The sequence below is a fragment of the Carlito syrichta genome, unplaced genomic scaffold (genome assembly GCF_000164805.1).
Source record: "Carlito syrichta isolate Samal-C Ts95f unplaced genomic scaffold, Tarsius_syrichta-2.0.1 Scaffold119607, whole genome shotgun sequence".
NCBI lineage: Eukaryota > Metazoa > Chordata > Mammalia > Primates > Tarsiidae > Carlito > Carlito syrichta.
This window is the reverse complement of record NW_007063703.1, coordinates 12031-36931: the sequence shown is the minus strand read 5'-3', so window position 1 is coordinate 36931 and position 24901 is coordinate 12031. Positions and strand designations below refer to the sequence as shown.

The 24901-nt window shown below is 39.9% G+C and overlaps 1 protein-coding gene across 2 annotated transcripts; it reads left to right on the top strand.

Moving 5' to 3' along the window:
* The first annotated feature begins 1319 nt into the window (after positions 1-1319).
* REXO2 (RNA exonuclease 2) lies at positions 1320-13120 on the top strand. 2 transcript variants are annotated; one of them, XM_008047963.1, is made up of 7 exons: positions 1320-1612; positions 2594-2677; positions 7116-7193; positions 7804-7915; positions 9221-9329; positions 10718-10771; positions 12630-13120. In XM_008047963.1, the coding sequence occupies exons 1-7, from the start codon at positions 1466-1468 to the stop codon at positions 12757-12759; spliced, it is 714 nt and encodes a 237-aa protein (XP_008046154.1). In that variant the 5' UTR covers positions 1320-1465; the 3' UTR covers positions 12760-13120. The 2 variants fall into 2 exon arrangements, with proteins under 2 accessions (XP_008046154.1, XP_021563186.1); XM_021707511.1 differs by having other exon boundaries at positions 1342-1612; positions 7849-7915.
* Positions 13121-24901: the final 11781 nt, after the last annotated feature.

Here is a 24901-nt window from a genome sequence, read left to right as displayed (position 1 = left end):
AAAAAAAAAAAAAAAATCCTGTTGATAAAATTTCTATACTCCAATCAGTTCTACCTTCCATGAATCAACTTAAAAACTAAGAAGAAACTTAAAAAAAAAAAAAAAAAGACTATTTCTTACAAAGTAGGCTACAAATGAATAAAAAGCTATAGCAAACACAATGTAACTCATCAGGCAGTGCAGATAAAACATACACACATTGTGCACAATAAAAGTCTTTATATATATACTCTGTAATACGTTTTGATGACCCTTCAGAGAGTTTCTCTGGGTCCTGGCAGGTGGTAGGTTGGGGACCGAGTACACTACACTATCCTTAAAGCTCTGAGCAGGCAACAAAGTTTCTCTCTTGCAAAACCAGCTCACCAGGTACAATTACTATATGATGAACAAGCTCTGTAATTAGTGACAATATAGCTTTCAGAAAAGCATATAGAGGATATAATTCAAGGCTAAGACAAACATTTGTGGCAAAGTTGTGCTCCTCACACGAAATAGCCAAGACGTAAGAGAATCACGAAATTTGACACTCCAGGGCGGGGCGGGGGTGGCTGCTGTTTGGTCATCTTCACTCCGGGGAATGACGGAAACTACAGCTTTCCCTGGAGGAGATGAAAGATACTTGATCCAAACCAGAGCAATTTTGACAGAGCCGGGAGAGCTGCTTCAGTTCATTTTAATGTAGTTTGCTGCACAGATATGTTATAAAAGGACGTGAGTTAACTTTGAGAACTTTTAAGCACGGAGCAGGAAGTCGCCACGACCACTGGCACCTAACAAAATCGCAGACTGAGTGCCATAAGAAATAAGGGATGACACTTTGTCAAATGAAGGAAAGTAACTGACTTCGGTTGAACACCTAATACATGCTAGGTGATCTCCCAAACAAGACCCCATTTAAGGATTTCTCAGTGATTAGATGACAGTGCAAGTGGCCTTCTGGCCTTAAAAAATCCCCCAACAACAACAACAACAACAAACAAACATCTCGGTCCCAAGCAAATGAGAAAAATATCCGTTGTGTGGCAAGTGAGTCAAAAAAGAGAGAAAAAAAAAAAAAAGCAAAGAAGGAAAGAGAATACGTAAAGAAAAAAAATCATTTAGATTTTTTCCAACCAACCAAAGGAAGAGTTCTTTTCCCACTGCGCGGTTTACAACTAATCAAAACTCAGAAAACAACTCCTGGACGCAAACAAACTTAGCCGAGAAAAACATGCGCGTCCAGTAACATCCGAAAAACACGTGGCGGGGGCGGGGAATCCGGTCGCAACCGCAGGTGGGACTGTAAGTCCCGTCATCCCCTGCGGCGGCCCAGCCGGGTTGTACAGGGCGAGCCGGCGCACGGCACGCCGGGAGTTGTAGTTTCTGCTCCTGCGCCTCCCCGCGAGTTTGCGACGTTTAGCGACCATCGCGCCTGCGCCAGCGCCGGCTGCGAGGCTGGGGCCGTGGCGGCTGCTGCCGGGTGATGCTAGGCGGCTCCCTGGGCTCCAGGCTGTTGCGGGGTGTAGGTGGGAGTCGCGGGCAGTTCCGGGCGCGCGGCGTCCGCGAAGGTGGCGCAGCCATGGAGGCAGGGGAGAGCATGGCTCAGAGGATGGTTTGGGTGGACCTGGAGGTGAGTGAAGGCGGGGGGGGCTTTGGGGAGGCGAGTGGGGTTTCGCGCGTGGGACCGAGTCGCCGAGCTGTCCCACGAGGGCGGTGGGTGTCGGGGTCTCAGGTGTGGCAGGTGAGCGCGGCCCGGCGGTAGGTGGCGCCGGGCGGGTCCGGTGACAGGAGTCCCGCGGGTGCTGGGGACAGTGCGGGGCTCTGGGGGTTCTTTTCAGAAGGGAGGAGTCATCCCTGTGGCTCCCTACCCCCTCCGCCCAGAGGTGGACTTCCCTGGCACTCTGGGGCCTCAGGGATTAGGGTCACCGGAGTGGGGGTGGGGGCACTGGTCGGCCCTGCTTCCTCTCCCCCCTCCTCCGAAGCCTTAAAGGACCCTAGGTTGTTAGAGTTAGACGGAACTATGGAGATGACTCAGCCTTACCTCTCATTCCATATATGAGGAAATTTGAGGCCCAGGGAGAGGATTCAGCTCATTCAAGGACAGGCTGTTCGTGAGGTCTGAGTTGGGACCAGGACCCAATTCTGATCCCTTCAAGGTTTTCCGCCCTTCTACCAAGGGCTGGCCCCTCCCTTGAGCCTCAGTTTTCGCCTACGTGAAATGAGGATTAAAAACGGTAGTGTCTCCATTAGATTGTGATGAAGATGCGGTGGTATAATTATTACGAAAACTTTGTAAACTATACAGAGATGTGGTGTTGTTCGTTACCTAACTCTTCCAAAACTGGGTGCTGTCAGCACTCAGTTTTACTTGGCATCTGTCCCAGAGTAGAATCGCAGTGCTTGACACATAACAGGTCCTTGGTTAATGTTGAATAAATAAGAATTCGTGTTCAGTACCTTGAGTAGTTGCCCAAGGAGAATTATTGTCTCTTCTATTTCGGCTGTGGGATATAGACTGAATATACTCGAGGGAATTCTTTCTAAATAAACTTGGGTAAAATAGGCCGGAAAGATGGGTTTTGTGTGTGTTATGTATCTGTTTTCATTGCAGATGACAGGATTGGACATTGAGAAGGACCAGATTATTGAGATGGCCTGTCTGATAACGGACTCAGATCTCAACATTTTGGCTGAAGTAGGTGATGCCATGTAATACCACACTGTTTAGAGGGGTTGGGATATTTAAAGATCCTTTTCCCCCAGTCTTTTTATTTAAAAACAAGAAAACTGAGGTCTGTATAGATTAAGGTCCAAAGTAGTGTGCTAGGTCATGGTAGGGTTGTTACTAGAACCAAAGAAATTCATCTTGCAGCCTGGGTAACTTTTCAGTTAGCTATGCCAGAAATGTACAAAAAGATAAACTCTGTCACTTACTGGAAGCTTACTGCATGCTAGGTTTAGTTCTAAGTGCTTTACATGTACTCATTCTTAATCCTCAAAACAACTATAAGACAGGTACTGTTATCGCGCTCATTTTATAGATGAAGAGATTTGGGGATAGAGATGTTGGGTAATTTGCCCAAGGCCACCTGGCTAGCTATTGAGGGAGCTGGTAGTTTAGCTCAGGCAGTCTCAGTTAAGTGCTGCTAACTGGCAGGACAGCCAGCTATTGTCCCATCAGGTTTGGTGACTCATGCCAAAGCTGATGTCTTTATGTCATTAAGACTTGACCCCCATATATACAATCCTGCCTTTCCTACTAGGATGTATGATTCTTCTAGATCTATATTAAGATTTTAGAATTTCTGTTGATGCACACCCATAAAATGTTCTGTGGTTGACAGATTGGGCATGATTAAGGTTGTTACATGCTGCTTTTAATGACATATTTAGCCAAACAAATAAAACACACCTGTTGCATTTCTGCCACTCTTGAAACATATTTAATAAGTATATGACACCACCTGGTTGGTTGGAAGCGAAATCCTCAACCTTACATAATTCTGTTTTTTTTTTTTTTTGAGTTGGGAGTCTCACTCTGTTGCCCAGGCTGGAATACAATGGCATGATCATGACAGTCATGGTTCGTGGCAGCCTTAACCTCCTGGGTTCAGGCGATCCTTTTACCTCAGTATTCTAAGTAGCTGGGACTATAGGTGCACACCACTAATTTTTTTATTTGCCTGGCTAATTTTTTTTTTTTTTTTTTTAGAGAGACAGTGTTTTGCTGTGTGGCCCAGGCTAGTCTCGAACTCCTGGACTCAAGCCTGTTCGGCTTCTCAAAGTGCTGGGATTACAGGCGTGAGCCATCGTGCCTGGCCTGTAATTCTGTTTTATGCTGATAGTAGTATTCAGAGTAATTAAGAAACTTTAGAATAAGAACAAAGTAGGGACGATTGTGGAAAAGAGAGTCTTGTTAAAATTAGTTCCCAAAGGGTAGGATTGATGTGTTACTAGGTAAATTTCATACATCTTGTTATTTTGTTTTGTAGGTAAAAGAGGTGAGAAGGCATTTATAGATTAATTGCTGCATTTGTAGAGTACCAGACTTATCTTCCTGACATATCAGCTGGAGGAGAATCATGAGACTTTGTATTTCTCATCATGACAACTTTTTTTTTTAAACTTTATATAAACAGAGCACTGAGTTTTAGTTTTGGTTGTGTTTTTCAGTTTTTACTGGAGAAAAATAGTGAGGTGTTTTTATTTTACCAGCTTTACTTACCCTTGGCCAAAGAAGAATTTTTCCTTTAGACTGTTGATATAATGTGAAATACTGACAATTTAATGGACCAGTAGGTTGATATGTCCCCTGGAGGGAATTTGGGTATGCATTCACACAGCTGCAGATGAGTGCAGTGTTTGTAAATGGACTAAGTCCAATGAGGATAAAGATGTTAACAAAAAATGCTTAGGGACTGTCTGCTCTGCGGTGAGTGTGTTTTATTCTTGTCTAAGAGTCTGAAGAAAATACTTCATGCTGGTAGAAGTACAAGCACCCTACTCTGAATGTTGTTTTGTAGGTGTGGTCCCTTCATTTGCCAGACTGGGATCTAGAGTAAGTTACATAGTGTTAGATTTATAGTAGTTTGCTTTTTTCCATTGTTGTTAGAATTTTTTTTTTTTTAACCATATGAGGTTCTTAAAAAATAGTTAACAGAGTAAATTTTTTGTTTCTCTGCAGAGATCACCAGCACCAGTTTTTCTTGTTTGTCTAAACATCCTTTCTAATTGTAGGATGTCTGGCATATTTTAGTCAATCTCTAGCCATTTCTTTCAATACTTGTGAACTATTTCTGCCACCTTATTAGAAATGGTATCTTGGATTTATAGAGTACTTTACTTCCAGAGAGTTCAGAGAACTTTCATATCTATAATTTATTTTTTCCTGTTAACAAGCCTGTGATAGAAAGGGGATGATTTATTATTATTGTTATTATTATTATTATTTTTGAGTTGGAGTCTCACTTTGTCACCCAGACTGGAGTGCAGTGGCCGCTCCCGGCCTCTGCAGCCTCTATCTACTGGGCTTAGGTGATCCTTCTTCCTCAGCCTTCCAAGGCTGGAACTACAGGCGCGCGCTACCACACCTGGCTAATTTTTGATTTATTGTAGAGCTGAGGTCTCGCCAAGTTGCCCAGGCAGGTCTCAAACCCATGGACTCAGGCAGTCCACTCACCTCAGCCTCCCAAAGTGCTGGGATTACAGGCTGAGCTACTGAGCTCAGCTTATTATTATTATTATTATTATTATTTTGAGTCAAGTCTCACTCTGTTGTCCAGGCTGGAGTACAGTGGCACGATGATGGATTACTTATTATTATTATTATTATTATTTTGAGTCGAGTCTCACTCTGTTGTCTAGGCTGGAGTGCAGTGGCATGATCATAGATTACTGAAGCCTCAAAGTTCTGGGCTCAGGTGCATCTTCCTTCTCAGACCCCTAAGTAGCTGGGACTACAGGCAGGCACCTCCACTCCCGTCTAAGTTTTCGATTTTTTGTAAAGATGAGGTCTAACTATGTTGCCTAAGTTGGTTTCGAACTCCTGGACTTAAGCAGTCCTCCTGCTGTGGCCTCCCAAAGTGGCATGAGCCACTGCACCAGGTTGGGAGGAGGACACTTTATTACTATTATCACCATCTTACAAAAAGAGGAACTAAGGTGACTTGTCTTAGTGCCACAGATCAGGCTACTGTCACTACTGGGACTGTACCCAAGAGACTCACAATTGAATGTTCTGTGAAATGGAGCTAAGAATTTGAGGGCAATTCTTTTTTTTTCTCCAGATGTCAGCAATTACGTTTTAGAAAATAAAAATCCTATTACAATTAAAACTAAGTAGTATAACTTTATCCAAAGTACTCACTTTGGATAAAGTTATACTACTTAGCGTAACTGCTGTTTTTTGCCTTGTTCTCCTGCTCATCCTACTCCCTAATTTTTTTGTATTTTCTTCATATTTTGTATGTGTATATAAATGTGTGTATTTTAAAAAACAAGTGTAAAGGAAATCATATATATATATATGGTTCTGCAGTTTACTTTTTTCACTTGACAGTATAGGCACTTTTTTTGTTGTTGTTGAGAGTCTTGCTTTGTTGTAGTGTCCTGATCATAGCTCACTGTAACCTTGAACTCCTGGGCTCAGGTGATCCTCCTGCCTTAGTCTCCCAAGAAGCTAGGACTACAGACACATGCCACCACACGTGGCTAATTTTTTGATTTTTAATTTTGTAGAGACGAAATCCCTCTATCTTACCCAGGCTGGACTCAAATTCCTTGCCTCAAGCAGTTCTCCCACTTTGGCCTCCCAGAGCACCGGGATTATTGACATGAGCTACCACACCTGGCCTAGGCACATTTCCAAATGGATTCATAATCGGGTTGGCAGACTTTTTTCAGAAAGGGCCAGATATTAAATAGTTTAGGCTGTGAGTGCAATATACCTCTTGTCATATATTATTCTCTCTGTGTGTGTGTGTGTGTGTGTGTGTGTGTTTGTTTTAAGAATCTCATACAGATGTAAGAATCATTCTTAACTTTCTGGCTATAAAAGAACAGATAAAGCTATAGTTTGTTGACCCTTGATAATCTAGGTCCTCTATTAATAAGGATTTTGGGCCAGGAGCAGTAGCTTATGCTTATAATCCCAGCCTTTGGGAGGCCGAGGTGAGAGGATTGCCTGAGCCCATGGGTTCGAGACCAGCCTGGGCAACTTGGTGAGACCTCATCTCTACAATAAATAAAAAAAATTAGCCAGTGTAGTGGCGTGTGCCATAGTTCCAGCTACTTGGAAGACTGAGGCAGAAGGATTGCCTGAGTGCAGCAGGTTGAGGCTGCAGTCAGTGACTGTGAGTGTGCCACTGCACTCCAGCCTGAGTGACAGAGTGAGACTCCAACTCAAAAAATAAAATAAAAAATAAGCATTTTGATTTTCAGGTGTGTGTTGTATTTTGCCATCATAAACAGTGCTAGAATGAAGGACCACTTTTAGAGTTAGCACAGTATCCCTATCTCTTAACATTCTCTGATATGTATACCATATTTAGTCTTTACAGCAGCTTAAACTTTACCTCTGAAAGCAAGGGTCTTTCTGCTGATGCTTGGTAACTGATAACCTTTCCCGTCCACAGGGTCCTAACTTGATTATAAAACAACCAGACGAGTTGCTGGACAGCATGTCAGATTGGTGTAAGGAACATCATGGGAAGGTAACATTGCCAAATACGTAACAGGATTGCTGCTTTGGGGATCAGTAACAAGCTTGTTGCTCCCACATCCGAATCCTATGCTATTGTTGGATGGTATTTTTAAAAAGGTTAGAGGAAGATTGCTTGGCAAGCCTGGGACACTCCTTGCTTGTTTACTTTTCATCTGTGGGACCTCTCGAGATCATCTTCTCCTGAATGTCCTCTTTTTTTCTCTCCTACATTCAGTCTGTCGCGAACGCATTGTGGATTGTCAAGTATTACTCAAGTCAGTCTTTTGGATAAGGTTAGACATCAACTTTCAGAGAAGGGGGAATGCTGCTCTTCTGTTGATAGTTGTTTCTTCCCAGAGGTTATGTCCTTGGACTTTGAGCACCGTCTTTTTTGACTGTGTGGAAGTGCTATTAACAATCAGGAACGTAACTTATTTGGCCTGGATTCTTTAAGAAAAGAAATCGGTACAAAGATGGCAGTTTCAATTTGAACTTGGGCTCTAAAAATGGTCCATCTGTGGTTATATTTGCCCATGTTAGAAGTGAAGTTTCATTTCTGGATGCCTTTGAAAACTGACTTCATGTGTTTCTGGTGGGGGGCTGGGGATTCTCTCTTGCAGTCTGGTCTTACCAAGGCAGTGAAGGAGAGTACAATTACATTGCAGCAGGCAGAGTATGAATTTCTGTCCTTTGTACGACAGCAGACTCCTCCGGGGCTCTGTCCACTTGCAGGTAAAATGAAATCCTATGTATACCTTGTAGATACTCTTCCATTGTAGTGGCTCAAGAAACTGCAGTTCCTGAAAGGCCAACCAAGACCATCTGTGTCTTCCACTTACCCTGCTTTGGGTTATACATGTTACTTTTGTGTTCAAGTATCTTTGTATCGTTTATAACGTGAATATTGGGAAAAATGCCCTGGAACCTGACAGGAACTCTGGGAAACATAGACTAACTCAATGAAATTTGTCCCCACATTTTTATTATGAGAAAATTTCACATGCACAGAAAAGTTTGATTTAGTAATTCTTAACTTTGTGTCCTATTTGTTTTACCTATTTTTTTGTTGGACATTCAAAAATAAACTGCAGGCGTCATGACACTCCATTACTAAATACTTCAAGTATCTCCTAAGAATAAAGACATTTTCTTATGTAATACAATGTCATTATTGCATTAAAAATAATGACAAATCGTTGACTATCATGTGATCTCTAGACCATATTCAAAGGTCTAATAGTTTTTGAACCAGTCTCATGCCTTTCATTTGGCTATTATGCTACTTTAGTTTCAATCTAAAACTCTCTACCTCCTTTTCCCCCCTGTGACATTAGTTTTTTAGAGAGCCCAGACCAGTTCTGCCAGGATTTTTAAAGGACTCACATTGTCAGAGGGAAGTTAATGTTCTCTGAAGGTGTATTTGCATTTGTGTTTGTAAATTGATGTAGTAACTCATGCTTTCCTTAAACATTTATTTAAAAAGTTTGGCATTAAGTACTAGAGCATATATTGTATAAATGTTTTACCCAGCTAATGTGGCTGGTGTCTGTTTTAAAGTTCTCATTTAAAATTTAGTGTTTTTAATATAAATTGCTGTATGGAAACATGAATATGGATATGATTTGTTAAAAAATTTGGAATGTAAATAAAGGTTTACCTACTTATGTGATTTAGTTAAATTTTTAGTGTTAGTTGTGTGAATTTTGTGACACTGGGAGAAAGTTTGCACATCTGGTATGATCCTAAAAAGTAACAGATTTTGTGCATTATTTTAAGTATGTGGAATGATAATTTTATTCCTTTTGTCCATGAGGGCATTAGCAAATTTATTGTGAGCTAGACTGACTAAATACTTACAAATCTGTACTTGTAAGCTAATCAAATATATTTAAACCTGATATAGAAATGTAGAGGCACTTTTGGAAATTGTTTGAGTTAAACAAAATCATCTCCATTTAAAATACAATTTATACATTTTGCTATCCTATTGTATACTACTAGAAATACAGAGATGCAGTATGCTTCGTGTCTTTCTAGGAAATTCAGTTCATGCAGATAAGAAGTTTCTTGACAAATACATGCCCCAGTTCATGAAACATCTTCATTATAGAATAATTGATGTGAGCACTGTTAAAGAACTGTGCAGGTAAGGGTTATATTTAGGTTCCATTAAATTGCCTCATTTAGCATGTTTTAATTGAGAATTTGTGGAAAGTAATTGAATAGAGCTGTAGAACTCAGGGGGCCAGGTGAGCTTGTATCTTCCTCATCCCATTCTTGCTTGTACAGGACCTTCATTTATCCTGGACTGGTGAGAGTTGGGAGAAACAGTGCCAGTGATCTTCCCTGTAACTCATTAATCAGAAGATTTTTTGCACACTCATTCTGTGCCAGGCATTGGCCTGTCTTCTGGGAGCATATGGAATCTAGTGGGTTGATCTATGTGTGAAAAACACCCTAGAAATATTCTCTACGATAATTCCTGCAGTGGAAATGTCCACATAGACTCTTGAGGGCCCCAGGGAAGCAGCATCTAACTGTGCTGGAACAGAGGAATGGGAAGTCAGGGAAAACGTTAATTAGGAAATAGCTTTTGATTGGGGCTTTGTAGAAGAGCAGACTTTTTCAGGATTTAATTGAGGAGAGAGCATTCCAGAGAGCTGGCAGAGGCATGAGAATGTGAGGAAGCAAGAAGCTAAGGCAAAACTTGTTCCAGGAGTCACGAACCATTCGTTAATGCTGGAGCGCAGAGCACGAGGTTGGCGGAGGTGGGAAGCGAGGCTGGGGCAGGAAGGGCTTGCGTTCCGTGCTGACGGCGTTCAGTGGTGTCGTGTAAGGGATGGGCTTCCTTTGAGAAAGTGGAAGTAAGTGAGTGAGACAGTTCCATCACTCTGACAAGAAAAGGACGAGAAGAGTGACAGGGAGAGAGAAAGGAGCCTCTTGCATCCTCTTGGAGACAAGAATGAGCTGGAGAAATGGCAGAGGGTGACGGTGGGGGGGCCCTGGAGATAAAGGAGCAAGAGGGCCAGTGGGCAGATGCTGAATGCTCCAGTGAGGCAACGAGGATGAGGTGGTACAATGTGACACTGGTGTTTCTAGTGTGGGCAGCGTGGGGGAATGATGGAGCTGTTCAGTGGAAGGGGAAAATAAGAGGAAGCATAGATTTGGCGGATGGGGGAGGGGAGGCGTTGAGAATAAAGGGTGTGGTTTTATATATGTTGAATTCAAAGTGCCAGGGAGATTTTTAGGTGGAGGAGTCCAGTGGATGGCTGGGTATCTATGGTGGAAACTCTAGAGAGGGCTGGGTTGGAGTTGCGGATTCAGGAGTCTTCTCCTTTGATGAGCTTGCTCCAAGAGAATGTCCAGAAGAAAGAGAGGAGAGGGTGGAAGATGGAGTCCTCGGCAAAGAGGTGTCTTACCTTGAGCGTCATGGCTCAAACGCCTTTTTCAGTGTTAATGGATTACTTGAAGGAGGTTATTATTCAGTATATTTGAGACAGCTTCCTTTGAGAGTTCCATTTTTGCCGTGTATAGACGCTGGTATCCAGAAGAGTATGAATTTGCACCAAAGAAGGCTGCTTCTCACAGGTGAGTTTGAGTCCTACTAAGCACTTGCCCCCATATTCCTGACTGCATGAAGTCATGTCCCTTCTCCACTCTTTTTCCTTTAGGAAAAGATGAAGGTTGATTGCATAAAGATAACACTTTTTTGCTATCAAGAATTCTGGTCAGGATTCCAATATTCCATTCCGAGAAGGGTCATACAGTCTTTACTGCAGTTTTAAAACTCTTAGACATCTTGGTTTATAGATATGATGAAACAATCGGTAATCTTTCTAATAATGAGCAGTATTAACTTTCTTCCATAGAGAATATGGAATGGACCTGCAACCATTTGAAATTAGAATACTTTGTGTAAAGTTGTATGATACAGTTGTCCTACTTTGATACTTTTTTAGTTTTTAGATTGTTTCTTTTGTCTATAGCCTTAGGCACAAGTACACAAGGATTTTAAAGTATATCAAGGGTCTTGTACTGGTTCTTTTCATTTTCTTTTGATTTTGTAGTCTTTCAGAAGAAACAAAACTTGATGTGAGATTTAGCAGCTGGTAAGGGTAGTCTTTGAAGGGTGGCATTTGGTTCATCCATTTACTGAGCCTCTACTATGTGCCATACACAGTTCTAGGCAAACAAAGAAAGACTAATCCTTAAGGAGTCTGGGATTCTCACCTTTTTTTAAAAAATTGGTGTATATGGTCTCTAGCACAGTATTACAGGTTTAGAATACCTTATTTGAAACACTTGAAGTTTGGTATGTTGAGGATTCCAGAATTTTTCAGATTTTAGAAAGAAAATAGTACCATCCGTATTGTTTATTATTATGTACTGTTGTTATTACTAACAAGGTTTGAGGAGGCAGTCGATAAGAAAACACATTGGTGTTTCTACACTGAAATGCATGGCTATTCATACCAAATGGCATCACTGGTGACTATCGGGTGGATAAGAAATCGTTTACGTTTATCTAATCAGGCTGCAGTTGTGATAGCAGCCACAGAAATAATTTCTAAAACTCTTGCCTAAAAGTGTGTGCGGGGTGTTCTCTAGAAGAGGCCCTTGGCGTGTCATTCAGAGCTTATTGATTTACTTACACACTATTCTGATAATCTTGGGTACCTGATTTCTCAGAATACAACAGATAAGAAATGGCATGTAGGAGGAGAGGAGAGGCTCTTAGACAGAGGTGGGCTGCCACTGATTATAGCACAGATCACCCAAGAGAGGAGGCCTCTGAATGGTTAGGCACTGTTTGATAATTGGTGTCTATTATGATGACTGAGTCATGAGTTACATTCAAGTAAGTCTGTATATTTCGTTCAGGGGTGTTGTTAAGTATTGGGAAGTGTTCCTTAAACTGAGTTCCATGAGCTGTTAATACATATTCTACAAATGTGGTCAATTAAGTTGTAGAAATGCTTATATAGAGCACCACCTCCTTTTGGAAATTCATAATATGAATTAGTACATTAAGTACTTTGCAAAGAACTTCAGAAAAAAAAGTTGAATCGTGTTTTTCCAGAACCTACTTGAACCTGGAATTTTTTTTTTTTTCCCTCTGTGGAACACATCACCATCTTATAGAACAATTTAGGAAACTTTTTTACATTTTATAATTGTTTCATAAGGTTTTTTTCTTTTTTGAAAGCAGGATTTATTGAGAAGACAGAAATCTCCCACAGTGGGAGGGGACCCAAAGGGATTGCCCATGTTTTTTACACACTTTAAAGAAAATTACTTTATGGAAATTTTCTCCTTTTGGATGATGCCCGATAGTTAGTGGCATTTACAGTAGTACCTGTTGTTCTTAGGTCATTTATAGAAAGTTAAAATGATTTCCCTCTCCTGTTTTTGGACATTTCATTCAGTGTGATATGTTTGCTTGTAGGGCACTTGATGACATTAGTGAAAGCATCAAAGAACTTCAGTTTTACCGAGATAAAATCTTCAAGAAAAAAACAGATGAGAAGAAGAGGAAAATTATAGAAAATGGGGAAAATGAGAAGACCGTGAGTTGATGCCAGCTCCCATGCTCCACTCCGTAGCTCTCTGGAGGCAACAACCTCTGGTGGTTTTGGTTTTGTTTCTCACTGATTGCTTGACACAGCACCTTCTTTCATTTAACTTGCATCTCCAGATGACTCGGGCAGACAGCGTCTGAAATACTATTTTTCTCCTATTATGCTGTTTCCATTATGACACAGCAGCTCTTCTGTGAGTACCAGGTCATGTCCATCCCTTGGTACATATCTGCATTTGCTTTTAGATCATTTCTTTTGTTTAATTAATAAGTGAGTAAATAATAAATAAATAAATAAATAAATAAATAAATAAATAAATACAGATACATAAATAAAGCTAGTTCTATTGAAATGCAAACCTTTTTGTACCATCTGTTTTTTAGTAGTTTAAGCATTGGGAAAAGATGGATTCTTTTTAGGCTCTTATAATGCAATTAGGAATGGATTAATAAGTTTCTTATGTCCGCCAGGAAGTGCACTTCTTTGGTTTTGCTTTGCAAGTCAAGCATAGAATAACTGGAGATAGGTTCAAAGAAGCCGATTTGGGCTCACGGTTACAGTTACGGAACAAACTGGGGTAGACTGCTCTTCACTGCATTCAGGAAGTTCAATTCAGACTGGGATTCTGTAGTAATGACGTACAGAATTATCAAGGTTTATTGATAATTAAGTAATAAGACTTATTTATGTGCAAGGCAATCACTGTACTTGGTTTATAGAATGTGAATAGCTTGCTGCCCTAGACCTAATGGTTAGTAAATAACTGAGAAAGGATTTCAATTTGAATACATTAACTCCTAAGTTTTATGTTACCTGGACCACAGTACTAAGGTGAATCCTCAGCCAGAGGGTGTGGTAGAATCATTTGTAGAATGCATACATCTCATTTCTTTGTGCACCTCTGTCTTATAAATGTCCCTTTAAGATAAGAAATCAAAATTGAGAAAGGCCTACAGGTGAACTGCCTCTCCGTGAAAACGTCTTTGGTCTCTAATTCCATTTCTATTCGATTATAGTCATGAACATAGTAGTGTGATCCTAATTTGTGATACCTACAGATACTGAGATCACTAGACTAGATCACAGCAATCTCATAATATTTTCATTGGAGTAGCACTCTATGGTGTACTAAATTGTGTTTCCTGTTCTACAAGTGTATCAGTGGATAGAGAGATTTTAGAGTAACTTTTTCCAAATGAATGAATTAAAACTCAAATTCACGAGTCTAGTAAGTATGAGTTGATGAAAACATAAGTCTACTGATTTCCTGAACTCTATGCTTTCTGCTTTCTGGAATGACATGGGTTTTAGCTCATGCACCAACTTCAGTGGTTTGGAAGGCAGGACCGGGAAGTAAAGTTACCCTTGAACAGCATGAGTTTCAATCACGTGGGTTCACTTATAGAATTTCTTTCACCTCCATCACCCCTGAGGTAGCAAGACCAACTCTTTCCTCTTCCTCCTCCTCCTTTTCCTCCTTGGCCTACTAAACAGATGAGGATAATGAGTTTTATGCTGATCCACTTCCACTTAATGAATAATAAATATAATTTATCTTCCTCAAGATTTTCTTAATACTTTCTTTTCTCTAGCTTACTTAATTGTAAGAATATACTATATAATGCATATAACATACAAAATATATGTTAATTGGCTATGTTATCATTATCAGTAGCAGACTATTAGTAATTAAGCTTCTGGTCAGTAGCAGGCTGTGAGTAATTAAGTTTTAGGAGAGTAAAAAGTTACATGCAGATTTTTGACTGTACAGGGGCTTGGTGACCCTAACACCCATGTTGTTCAAGGTTCAACTGTAGTTAAAAATAGGCCTCATGGACTGGGCATGTTGGCTCACATCCGGAATTCCAGCACTTTGGGAGGCAGAGACGAGAGGATTGTCTGAGCCCAGGGGTTTGAGACCAGCCTGTGCAATTTGATGAGACCCCATCTGTACAATAAGTTAAAAAAAATGCAAATGTGGCCTGTACCTGTAGTCCCAGCTACTTGGGAGACTGAGATGGAAGATTTGCCCAGCAGGTCGAAGCTGTGGTAGCCATGAGCATGCCACTGTACTCCAGTCTGGGGGAAAGAGTGAGACTCTGATTCAAAAATGAAAAAGAAAAAGAAAAGAAAAAGACTAGGCCTCTGGAGTCAAACTCTGGATTCAAGTCCAAGCTCCTGACATACTGAGTGACTTTGGCAAGTTCATGTCTCTGAGCTTCAGTTTCCATATCTGTAAAATGAGGTTAATAATGAAACTTAAGTCAAAGAATTGCTGTTAGAATTAAATGCTATTCATATAGTTCTGCACTCAGTGCAGTGGGCACCCCATAATAGCTAACTGATATTGATGATGGATTTGACTGAGTTCAGGTACTCTGGAATAGGACATTATGATTGATTAGTTGTGATGGTTGGGAGCACTGTCTTAAATTAGTATTATCTTAATGCCTAGGAGTGACTATATCATGATGAGGACGATTAAAAACTTCACTAACAGTTACAGAATTTTCAAGGTTTATTGATAATTAAGTAATAAGGCTTATTTATGCACAAGGCAGTCACTGTACTTGATTTATAGAATTTATAAATTTATTTATAGCTTGCTGCCCTAGGTGTGACCTTGACTTGATGTAGTATTCCAACTAAAATTTGGCAAGATGATCTTTGCCCTCACTTGGCTCTTGGGAACATTATAAATTCTAATAGAAGAATAGATAGAAAACACTGGGCTTAAGAAAGAGCCTCGTAGGAACTCGATACTGCCAGGAATGCCTCAGAATTTCTCCCATCCAACTGGCTGGTTTAGTCATCAGTTTAACTGAGCCATGCCATTTAGTTTAACAATGTTTGACCGCTAGTGCTTATTTTAAATAATTCTGTCACGTGAACAGGCACCTTACTGATTTGGTCCCCTCTTCTGTGTCTTCCTTATGTAACACTGAACGTGTTGTCCCGAATGGAACTTGTGTTGGATTTTAGTAGAATAACTGGCAGTCTGAGGTAAGCAAAACCAGTCTGATGCAGGGGTATATGAAGACATGATGGTTCAGTGATTGGTTCACTATTAAGTCTGCTTAAAGATAAGGATTTTCCATTTGTAGTGCTGGTATGTAGGATTTCACAGGGGATTCCTGAAGCTATGAAGTAATTCCTGTGAAGTGAACTGCAGTGCAAATTGGTTTAAATGTAACTACAGTTTGAAAAATGATCAGTGCGTTTGCTTAGTAGAGCTTGCCATTCCAGTGCTCTTGGGGGCCTCTCATTTGGTGGTGGTTCTGTCTGTGCAGTCATTATCCTGCAATCTGTTTTCTTTGGATCATCCAGGTGTATTTCTCCCACATTAAACTCATGAGGTGAATGAATCAGTACAGATGCTCTTTGATTTATGATGGGGTTACATCCCAATAAAGCTATTGTCAGTTGAAAATATCATTAAATCCAACATGCATTTCATACATCTACCAAATAGGAGAGCTTAGCCTAGCCTCTCTTAAATGTACTCAGATATGTACATTAACCTATAACTGGGCAAAAATCATCTAACACAAAGCCTATTTTATAATAAAGTATTGAACATGTAACTTGTTGACTACTGTGCGGAAAGGGAAAAAAAGAATGGTTGTATGGACACTCAAAGCATGATTTCTACTGCTTCCACCATCATAGTAAAATAATCATTAAGTCCAACTGTAAGTTGAGAACCATCTGTTTCTTGATGATAGTATTCAGCCAGTATTCTGTAAGTACTCTAGCCATGGTACAGAGTATGTGGGCAAAAAAGACCCTATTTTTTTTTTAAGCAGTTTAGCCATAGGAGATGAGAATGAAATGTGAGACACCTGTGTTTTCTCATTTACAAACAATATATCTCTTTGTTAAGAATCCAGCTGACAAATTTATAGGGAAATTAAAAGTTTCCTTTGGGCTAACTGGTGTTCTTATATGTGTAAGCCTAAAGAAAAAAATAAGAGCTAGTCATCATGTTCAAGTGCAATTTTGTCACATTGATTGCTTTGTGGTCGTGCCTGAGTGTCCCAGGTTCACTCAAATACTCTAACATTTTGAAAAATTAATAAGCAGCAGGGACAGTGGAAAATTGCTTGTTGCTAGGATAAGCCATATGTAGCAAATTGATGAGGGCAAAAGCTATTATATTTCATATCTATTGATGAACACGAAAACTTATATTTTATTTCTGTTGATGACAGTAAAAGCTATTCATATCTATTGATGTACAGTCGACTCTCGGTATCTGTGGGGGATTATTTCCAGGGCCTGCTGTGGATACCAAAACCCATGGACATGTAATTAAATGGTATAGTATTTGCATACAACCTAAGTACATCCTCCTGTATACTTTAAATCATCTCTAGCTTATTTAAAATACCTAATACAATGTAAATGTTATACTGTTTAGAAAATAATGCCAAGGGAAAAAGTCTGTACATATTCAAAATATTTTTGATCTATAGTTTGTTGAGTCTACAGATGTGGAACCCATTGATACAGAGGGCCAACTGTATGCTGTATGTCTCTTGTAAAAATTGAGTTTTAGTTATTTGAACAAAGCCTTTAATTTTATGTGGCTCATGGTAAAACTATAGATAGTCATGATAGTAATATAAATGAAGAATTGATCTCTAGTTGAGCATTTTCTAACGTGTAAAGAAATAGTGTGGCTTCAAAATCCTTTTAAAAAGAAGGAAATGTAAGCCTTCATTCAACTAGAATAATAGGCAAATGCAGTAGCTGACATGTAAAGCTGGATGTATAGGCCCCAAGCCTGAATCTGGTCTTCGGGATAATTCAGTTTAGTTTTGTACCACGGGTATGATAGGATATGGAAAACAAGAGTGTCTCAGTAGGAATAAGCCCTAGAAAATGGAAAGGTAGAGTATGGAACAAGATATGTTCTTTTACAAGTGAGAATATAGCATGAACAGTTGCAGAATCCTTGGGGATCCAGGATAAGATACATACTTTTGGTTACACAACAATATGACTGTACTTAATGCCACTGTACTGTACACTTAAAAATGACAAAAAATGATAAAGTTTATATTATATATATTCTACCAAGCACTTGTGTACACATGCAAAATGTGTGTAATCTTCCACGACCCATTTTCAGAATGATCCTGTCTTAGGACCCACATATGCCAGGGACCAGCTTGAAGGAGTTGAACTCTGGGACCCTTGTTTGTTTATACCTTTAGGAAGAGTGACTTCCTTTTGTCTCCCAATTTAGAATAACAGGAAGTGGACAGTCTAAGATGGTGTTTTCTTTTACGTCAGCATCAAAGTGGAATGAGGAATTGCTGTTTTTGTTTACAGATAAAGGAAACTTAACAAATTAATATTTTTTAGGAGCATCTAGCCGCCTTACCTCCAAATTTAACCACGTGAGAGGGAGAAAGAGACGCTTTTGAATTCTGAGTTAGGATACTCCCCAGGTAATCTAAGTTAGGCTCACGGAGGCTGCCTTGGGACCTAGTTCTATTTTGTTTCTGTGGAAAAACTTCCGTTTTGAATTCTGTTTCACCAGCTTACAATTTATATCGAGCAATAGGATTGATTGTTAAATTAGAGACTGTATATAGTGTCATACTGTCCCTCATCTTGGTGGTACACTCTTTGTCCAAATTTTTCATTTCTCTTGTGTTCCCTCTTACCTTTACCATCCTGCAGGCTCCAAGATAGCTTGTTATAGCTTTCTATCTTATTCTGTTTTTAAAATCTTCTGCAGAGATAAGTTAACATGATAACCCAGTTTTTTTTTTTTTTTTTTTTTTGAGTCTGAGTCTCACTCTGTTGCCCAGGTTGGAGTGCAGAGGCACGCTGCTCACGGACACTGCAGCCTCAACCTGCTAGACTCAGGCGATCCTTTCACCTCAGCCTTCCAAGTAGTTGGAACCACAGACCCGTGCTACCACACTCGGCTAATTTTTTGATTTATTATAGAGACGAAGTCTTGCAAAATTGCCCAGGCTGGTCTTGAACCCCTGGGCTTAGGCAATCCTCTCGTCTCCAACTCCCAAAGTGCTGGGATTATAGGAGTGAGCCACGGTGCCTGGCAGCCCAATCATTTTATGTTTTTAATTAACAACTAACAGAAACAATTTTAGAATTGAAGGGTAGCACAGATGTTAAGGAGACTATGAAGATAGATTGTAACCCTCACTAAACTGGAATTGGAGTAAAGGTTGCTACTCTTCAACTCTTTCTGTTGAAATATAAGCTTCCAGAAATGTGAGGTCAACATTACGTGCCCCAGGGCCAACTCTTCCTCTTCAGACTATTGACGTTGGTTTTACATAGCTTTGGGTTTTATGAATAGTGAATTTTTTACATTATCTGGGTTCAAACATAGGCTTTCTGAGAATGGGAAGAAGGGACAGATAAGAGTTTTAAAATTACTTTAGAGTTTCAGATATTATCTGAAAAAGTTAAAAATAATTGCACTTAAATCCTGAATCTATTTTAAGTTGGAAGAATATGGATACGTGATTCCTGTGTTAATACCAGTTTTTGAGGAAAGCTTGAGGTCCACTTTTATACACTGAGTTACTGAAAGACGCTTGGGAGTGGGGTGTTATAGACCATTGACAAAAACAGTTCTAAAGTTATATATGAGCGAATGGTCCATGCTTTGGAAATTTCTTCTTTGAAAATATATAGCTCAGCCTGGAATAGTGGGTTCACACCTGTAATCCTGGCACTTTGGGAAACCAAGGTGGGAGAATTGCTTGAGACTTGGAGTTCAAGACCAGCCTGGGCAACATAGTGAGACTTTGTCTCTATGAAATAAATAAATAAATATATTAGTTGGGGATAGTGGCAGACGCCTGTAGTCCCAGCTACTTGGGAGGCAGAGGAAGGAGGATCGCTTGAGTCCAGGAGGTTGAGACTGCAGTGAGCCAAGATTGCACCACTGTACTCCAACCTGGGTGATAGAGTGAAACCCTGTCTGAAAAATTTATATACCTATCCCTGTCTTTCTATCATCTATCTATCTATCTATCTATCTATCTATCTATCTAATCTAATCTATCTGTCTAATCTATCATATCTATCTATCTATCTAGTTTAAACTACTTAAATGTGACAGCACATACCCACATTTCTGGAGAACTAAATTAGGTATTATTTGACAGAAAATAACTTATGATTAATAACTCATTGTTTTACTTATTTTAACTCACATTTATTGATGTTTCTAATTTGTGTTGTGTATTGTTCTAAAAAACTGAGGATCTGGCAAGGACTTAGTCTGAAATATCTCTGCCCTCAGAGTTTATGATCTAGTGAGCAAGCTGGACAATACTTAAGAAATAATTGTGATATTTAAAAAAAGATGTGTGGTAAGGACAAACGGTAGTAGGGACTGAGGAGGAGGAAAGGCTACTTTAAGTAGGGTGGTTAGTGCAGGTGCCTTGATTAGGTGACATTTAGTCTAGTCCAGAATGATCGGAAGGAGGCTGCAGAAGGCACAGAGAACAATGACCTTGAGGTAGCAAAGAACTTCTTGTATTCTTGAAACTATCAGAAAGTCAGCTTGGATGGGGCATGATGGCCAAGGAGAAGGGGACAATTTAGGCTCTATGTAATAGAGTCCTAGTAAGTGTTTGCTTCATGAATGAATAAATGAGTGAAGCTTTTTACAACCTTAACTCTGGCAAATCCTTATTGCAGTCTAAAAGTAATAATGAGTCAGTGATAATTATCACTGGGTATGTTGGACCAACTGGTCAACTCAGACTCTAGGGCAGCATCTCATTTGGGTGCCCAAATCTTAGGTCCAGAAGTTTGATTTCGTCCATATGTAAACAGTGGACTAACCCCTTGAAGAGGAACTTATTCCAACCAAACAGACAAGGACAGATACATGATTAAGAATGCTCATCAACTTACCTTTGGAGTAGTCTAGTGACCAAAATACCACATACACAACATTTCTTTTTCCAGCTTTAGGGCACTGGGAAGTTGAATGAGTAATGAAGATCCTACTCAGTAAACGTAGCCTAAGACCAAGGAGATCTTGAGGAATATTCTGTATAGGTCAAGTTGAGGCTTGATGAAATATCCTTGCTTCATGGTGAAGAATACTTTAGTATTACACGTTCTCTCATCATCTTTTTAGGTTGAGACTGGCTTTCTGTGTATTTTTAGGTCACTGGTTTTCCTTTTTTTAGGCTTTCTTTCTCATCTTCTTTTGAGTCTTTTTGCTTTGTATGTGGTTTTTTTTGTTGTGTATTGTATGCTACTTTTTTCTGATGATAAAATAACAGGTGAATATCATAGAAAAGAACTATGCTGTACAGAGACCACCACTGTTAATATTTTGATGCTTGTTCTTTTTTCTGTGCATCTGTATAATGTAGCAGGGTGCTCAGTGAGAGAGAACTTTAAAAGGTAGTTCTCATGTCATAAATGTTTAACATTGACAGCAGATTGTGTCAGAGGTGACAGCAAATCATCTTTGAATAGCCCTTTAATCTGCTTTAGCAAAGTTATCAAAATGCCTCATTAGTTGTACAATTATAATACAAATATCCTTGTGTTTTTTAATAATGTAGATAATCAGAATGCAAATAAGTCAAATGGAGATATTAAGTAATCTGTTTAATAATGTAAATGATTCTTATTGAGGGAAGGTACATCTCAGTAGAGATTTATTTATTTAAAGGATTTTTTTTTGAGATAAGGATTCACTGTTACCCAGGCTGGAGTGCAATGGCATGATCATAGCTCACTGTAACCTTGAACTCCTGGCCTTGGTCTCCAAAGTGCTGGCATGAGCCACTGCACCAGGCCTACACTTTTTTTTTTAAAAAGTAAGAATTTAAGACATATGCAAAAGTTAAGAGACAAAATAATGACCTTGCGTGGCCCTTTACCCAGCTGGAACAGTTCTCTCTTTACTCTTATGTCCTTCCCATCTGTTCTCTTTCCCCACAGATTATTTTATAGCAGTCCTCACTCCTCATATCATTTCTTCTGTAAATTTTTCAATCTGTATCTTAAGTAATTAAGGCTATACAAAAGGAAATAGAAACCAGGATACAGTGATTATACCTAAAAAATTAACAATGATGTCTCAGTATTATCATATAGTAAGTATGCACATTTTCCTGTTCTGAGTTACTCACATATCATTTGCAGTTGTATCTAATGATTCAATCAGAATTAGGTGTCATTTTTACTGTGCTTTCCCTTTTTTTTTTGGTTTTGAATTGGAGTCTCTGTCGCCCAGGCTGGAAGTGCTCACGGCCACCACAGCCTCGACCTGTTGGGCTCAGGTGATCCTTCCTTCTCAGCCTTCCAATTAGCTGGAACTACAGACGTGTGCTACCACACCCGGCTAATTTTTTGATTTATTGTAGAGATGAGGTCTTGCCAAGTTGCCCAGGCTTGTCTCGAACCTGTGGGCTCAGGCAATCCTCTTGCCTCAGTCTCCCAAAGTGCTGGGATTTCAGGCTTCAGACACCACACCTGGCCCTTTTTCATAATCAATTCTTTGAAGCCAGTCACTCAGCACCACCCATATTTAAAGATGGGGAGGGTCGAGCGTGGCCTTCTGCTGGCAAGGGTTGGGGGTATCCAGAGTTATTTCCACATCAGTTTTCTTTTTCCTGGTAGTCTTGTTGGAGATGATAAGGAGTGGAAGATGAAAGAAAGGACTGAGATCTGAGTAGACATTTTGGGAGAATGTAAGGGAAAAGGTGCCTGGAGGAGCTCCCAGGCTGGTGACCCACCTGTAGGAGCTGTGATGCCCAGTGGAAATCTTGACATTTTCTTTTTATGCATTATTCATGACTGTAATGAGATTTATTAAATGCTTGCTGTCCAGCATCAGCATTGGCTAGCAAAGCAAGATTCAGAGAAGTGGAACACACAAAACTCTGGCAATAAACCAGCCAGTGGTTTTCAGAGAGAGCCGTAAAACAGCAGTCATCAGTGCGTGGCCTGACAATTAAGTTCAATTAACTTGCCACTGTGCACTTACATTGGCAGCACTGTACAAACAACTCAGTAAGGTTTCATAACCTTGGTGTATCAGTGTCTCACAGCTGTGTTTGTGTCGACGTGAGGTGGTGTCTTGCTGAGCGGCGTTCATTATTGTTGTTGCATGTTTCTGTGTGCCATCATGAGAATGTCGGAGCTTGAATCAGAGCAACAGACAAACGTTAAATTTCTTGTTAAACTTGGCAAGAGTGGAAGTGAAATCAGGGACAGGTTAGTCCAAGTTTATGAGGATAATGCCATTAAGAAAATGACAGTTTGCAAATGGATTAAACGTTTTTCTGAGGAAAGAGAAAGCATCACTGATGAAGAGAGGTCAGGACAGCCAGTAATGAGCAGAACTGACAAAAACATTGCAAAATTTGTTGAATTGTACATAAAATCAATCAGTGGACTGTGAGAAGCATAGTAGACCAAATAAACATCCATAGAGAAACAGGAAAATCTTAACTGAAAATCTTGGCATGAGAAAGGTGTGTGCAAGCATGGTCCCAAAAGAGCTCTCGTATCATGACAATGTGCCAACTCACATAGCACTGAGACAGGATCTCATTCTGTCATCCAGGTTGGAGTACAGTGGTGTAATCCCAGCTCACTATAGCCTTGACCTCCTGGACTCAAGTGATCCTCCCATTTCAGCCTCCCGAGTAGCTGAGACTACAGGCGTGTGTCACCACACCAGGCTAATTTTTTATTTTATTTTTTGTAGAGATGAGGTTTCACTATGTTGCCCAGGCTGTTCTTAAACTCCCAGACTCAAGCAGTCCTTCTGTCTCAGCCTCTCAAAGTACTGGGATTACAGGTGTGAGCCACCATGCTACGATGTAGTTTTATTATAGTAGAACCTTACTTTTAAAATATTTATTGTAGCTAAAATATGTTTTTGTATATATATTGTTTACTTGCATCTTATTATTATTTTATTGAACTGTTCCTTCCTGAGCCTGTTTATAGTAGTCTTTTAAAAGAGGAAGCTTCTGGTAGTATAAACCCTTTTTCTATACCATTGTTTTTTATCGGGTTCTACCCCTTATTATTTTGGGGAGGTATACTCTTTTGCTTATCTTCAGTTTGGCTTAGTTATTTTTCAACTTTCCCTATTTCCTGATAGATGTATTGGGAGCCACAGATTTCCCTCTAACAAACTTGACTCAATGAGCATACACATAGAATACTGTCTCCAACAATTTCTAAGTAAACCTTGTTTTCAGTCATACCATAGAGAATTACAACAAAATTGGAAGATTGGAATAATTCAGAGAATGTTCCAAGTAGCTGGAACTACAGCAGCGCCACCACACCTGGCTAATTTTTTGATTTATTGTAGAGATGAGATCTCACCATGTTGCCCACGCTAGTCTCGAACCCATGGGCTCAGGCAATCCTCTTACCTCCACCTCCCAAAGTGCTGGATTTGAGCCACTGTGCCTGACCTTAAAGCATATTCTTTTTTTGAGTTGGAGTCTCATTCTGTCACCCAGACTAGAGTGCAGTGGCTGTTCCTGGCCACCGCAGGCTCGACCTGCTGGGCTCTGGCGATCCTTCCGCCTCAGCCTTCCAAGTAGCCAGAATTACAGGCATGCGCTACCACGCCTGGCTGATTTTTTTGATTTATTGTAGAGATGAGGTCTCGCTACCCACATGGGCTCAGGCAATCCACTCACCTCAGCTTCCCAAAGGCGCGGGATTACAGGCTAGCATATTCTTAAGTTAACATTATATAGACATAAAAATGATTGAACAACATTTATATTCAGAAATTCTGCAATATAAAATTGAGTGAAATATTAAGTTTCAAAGCTTAAATGTACTAGATACTCAAAGTCAGAGCAACTTAACTAAGGAATGTACGCTTCAGAAATATATATGTGTGTGTGTGTGTATCAATATAGATATCTATATATAGATATATCAAGAATAATTACAAGATTTAGGAAATATTCTGATGAAGGGAGGTGGGGATGGGATGGAGGAAGATCAACAGTGGTTACAAATGTCAGTTTTCTCGTTTCTATGTTGGGTTCACATTTTTATTATTAAAAAACAAACATGGCCGGGCTTGGGGGCTCAGCCTATAATCCCGTGCTTTGGGAGGTCGAGATGAGTAAATTGC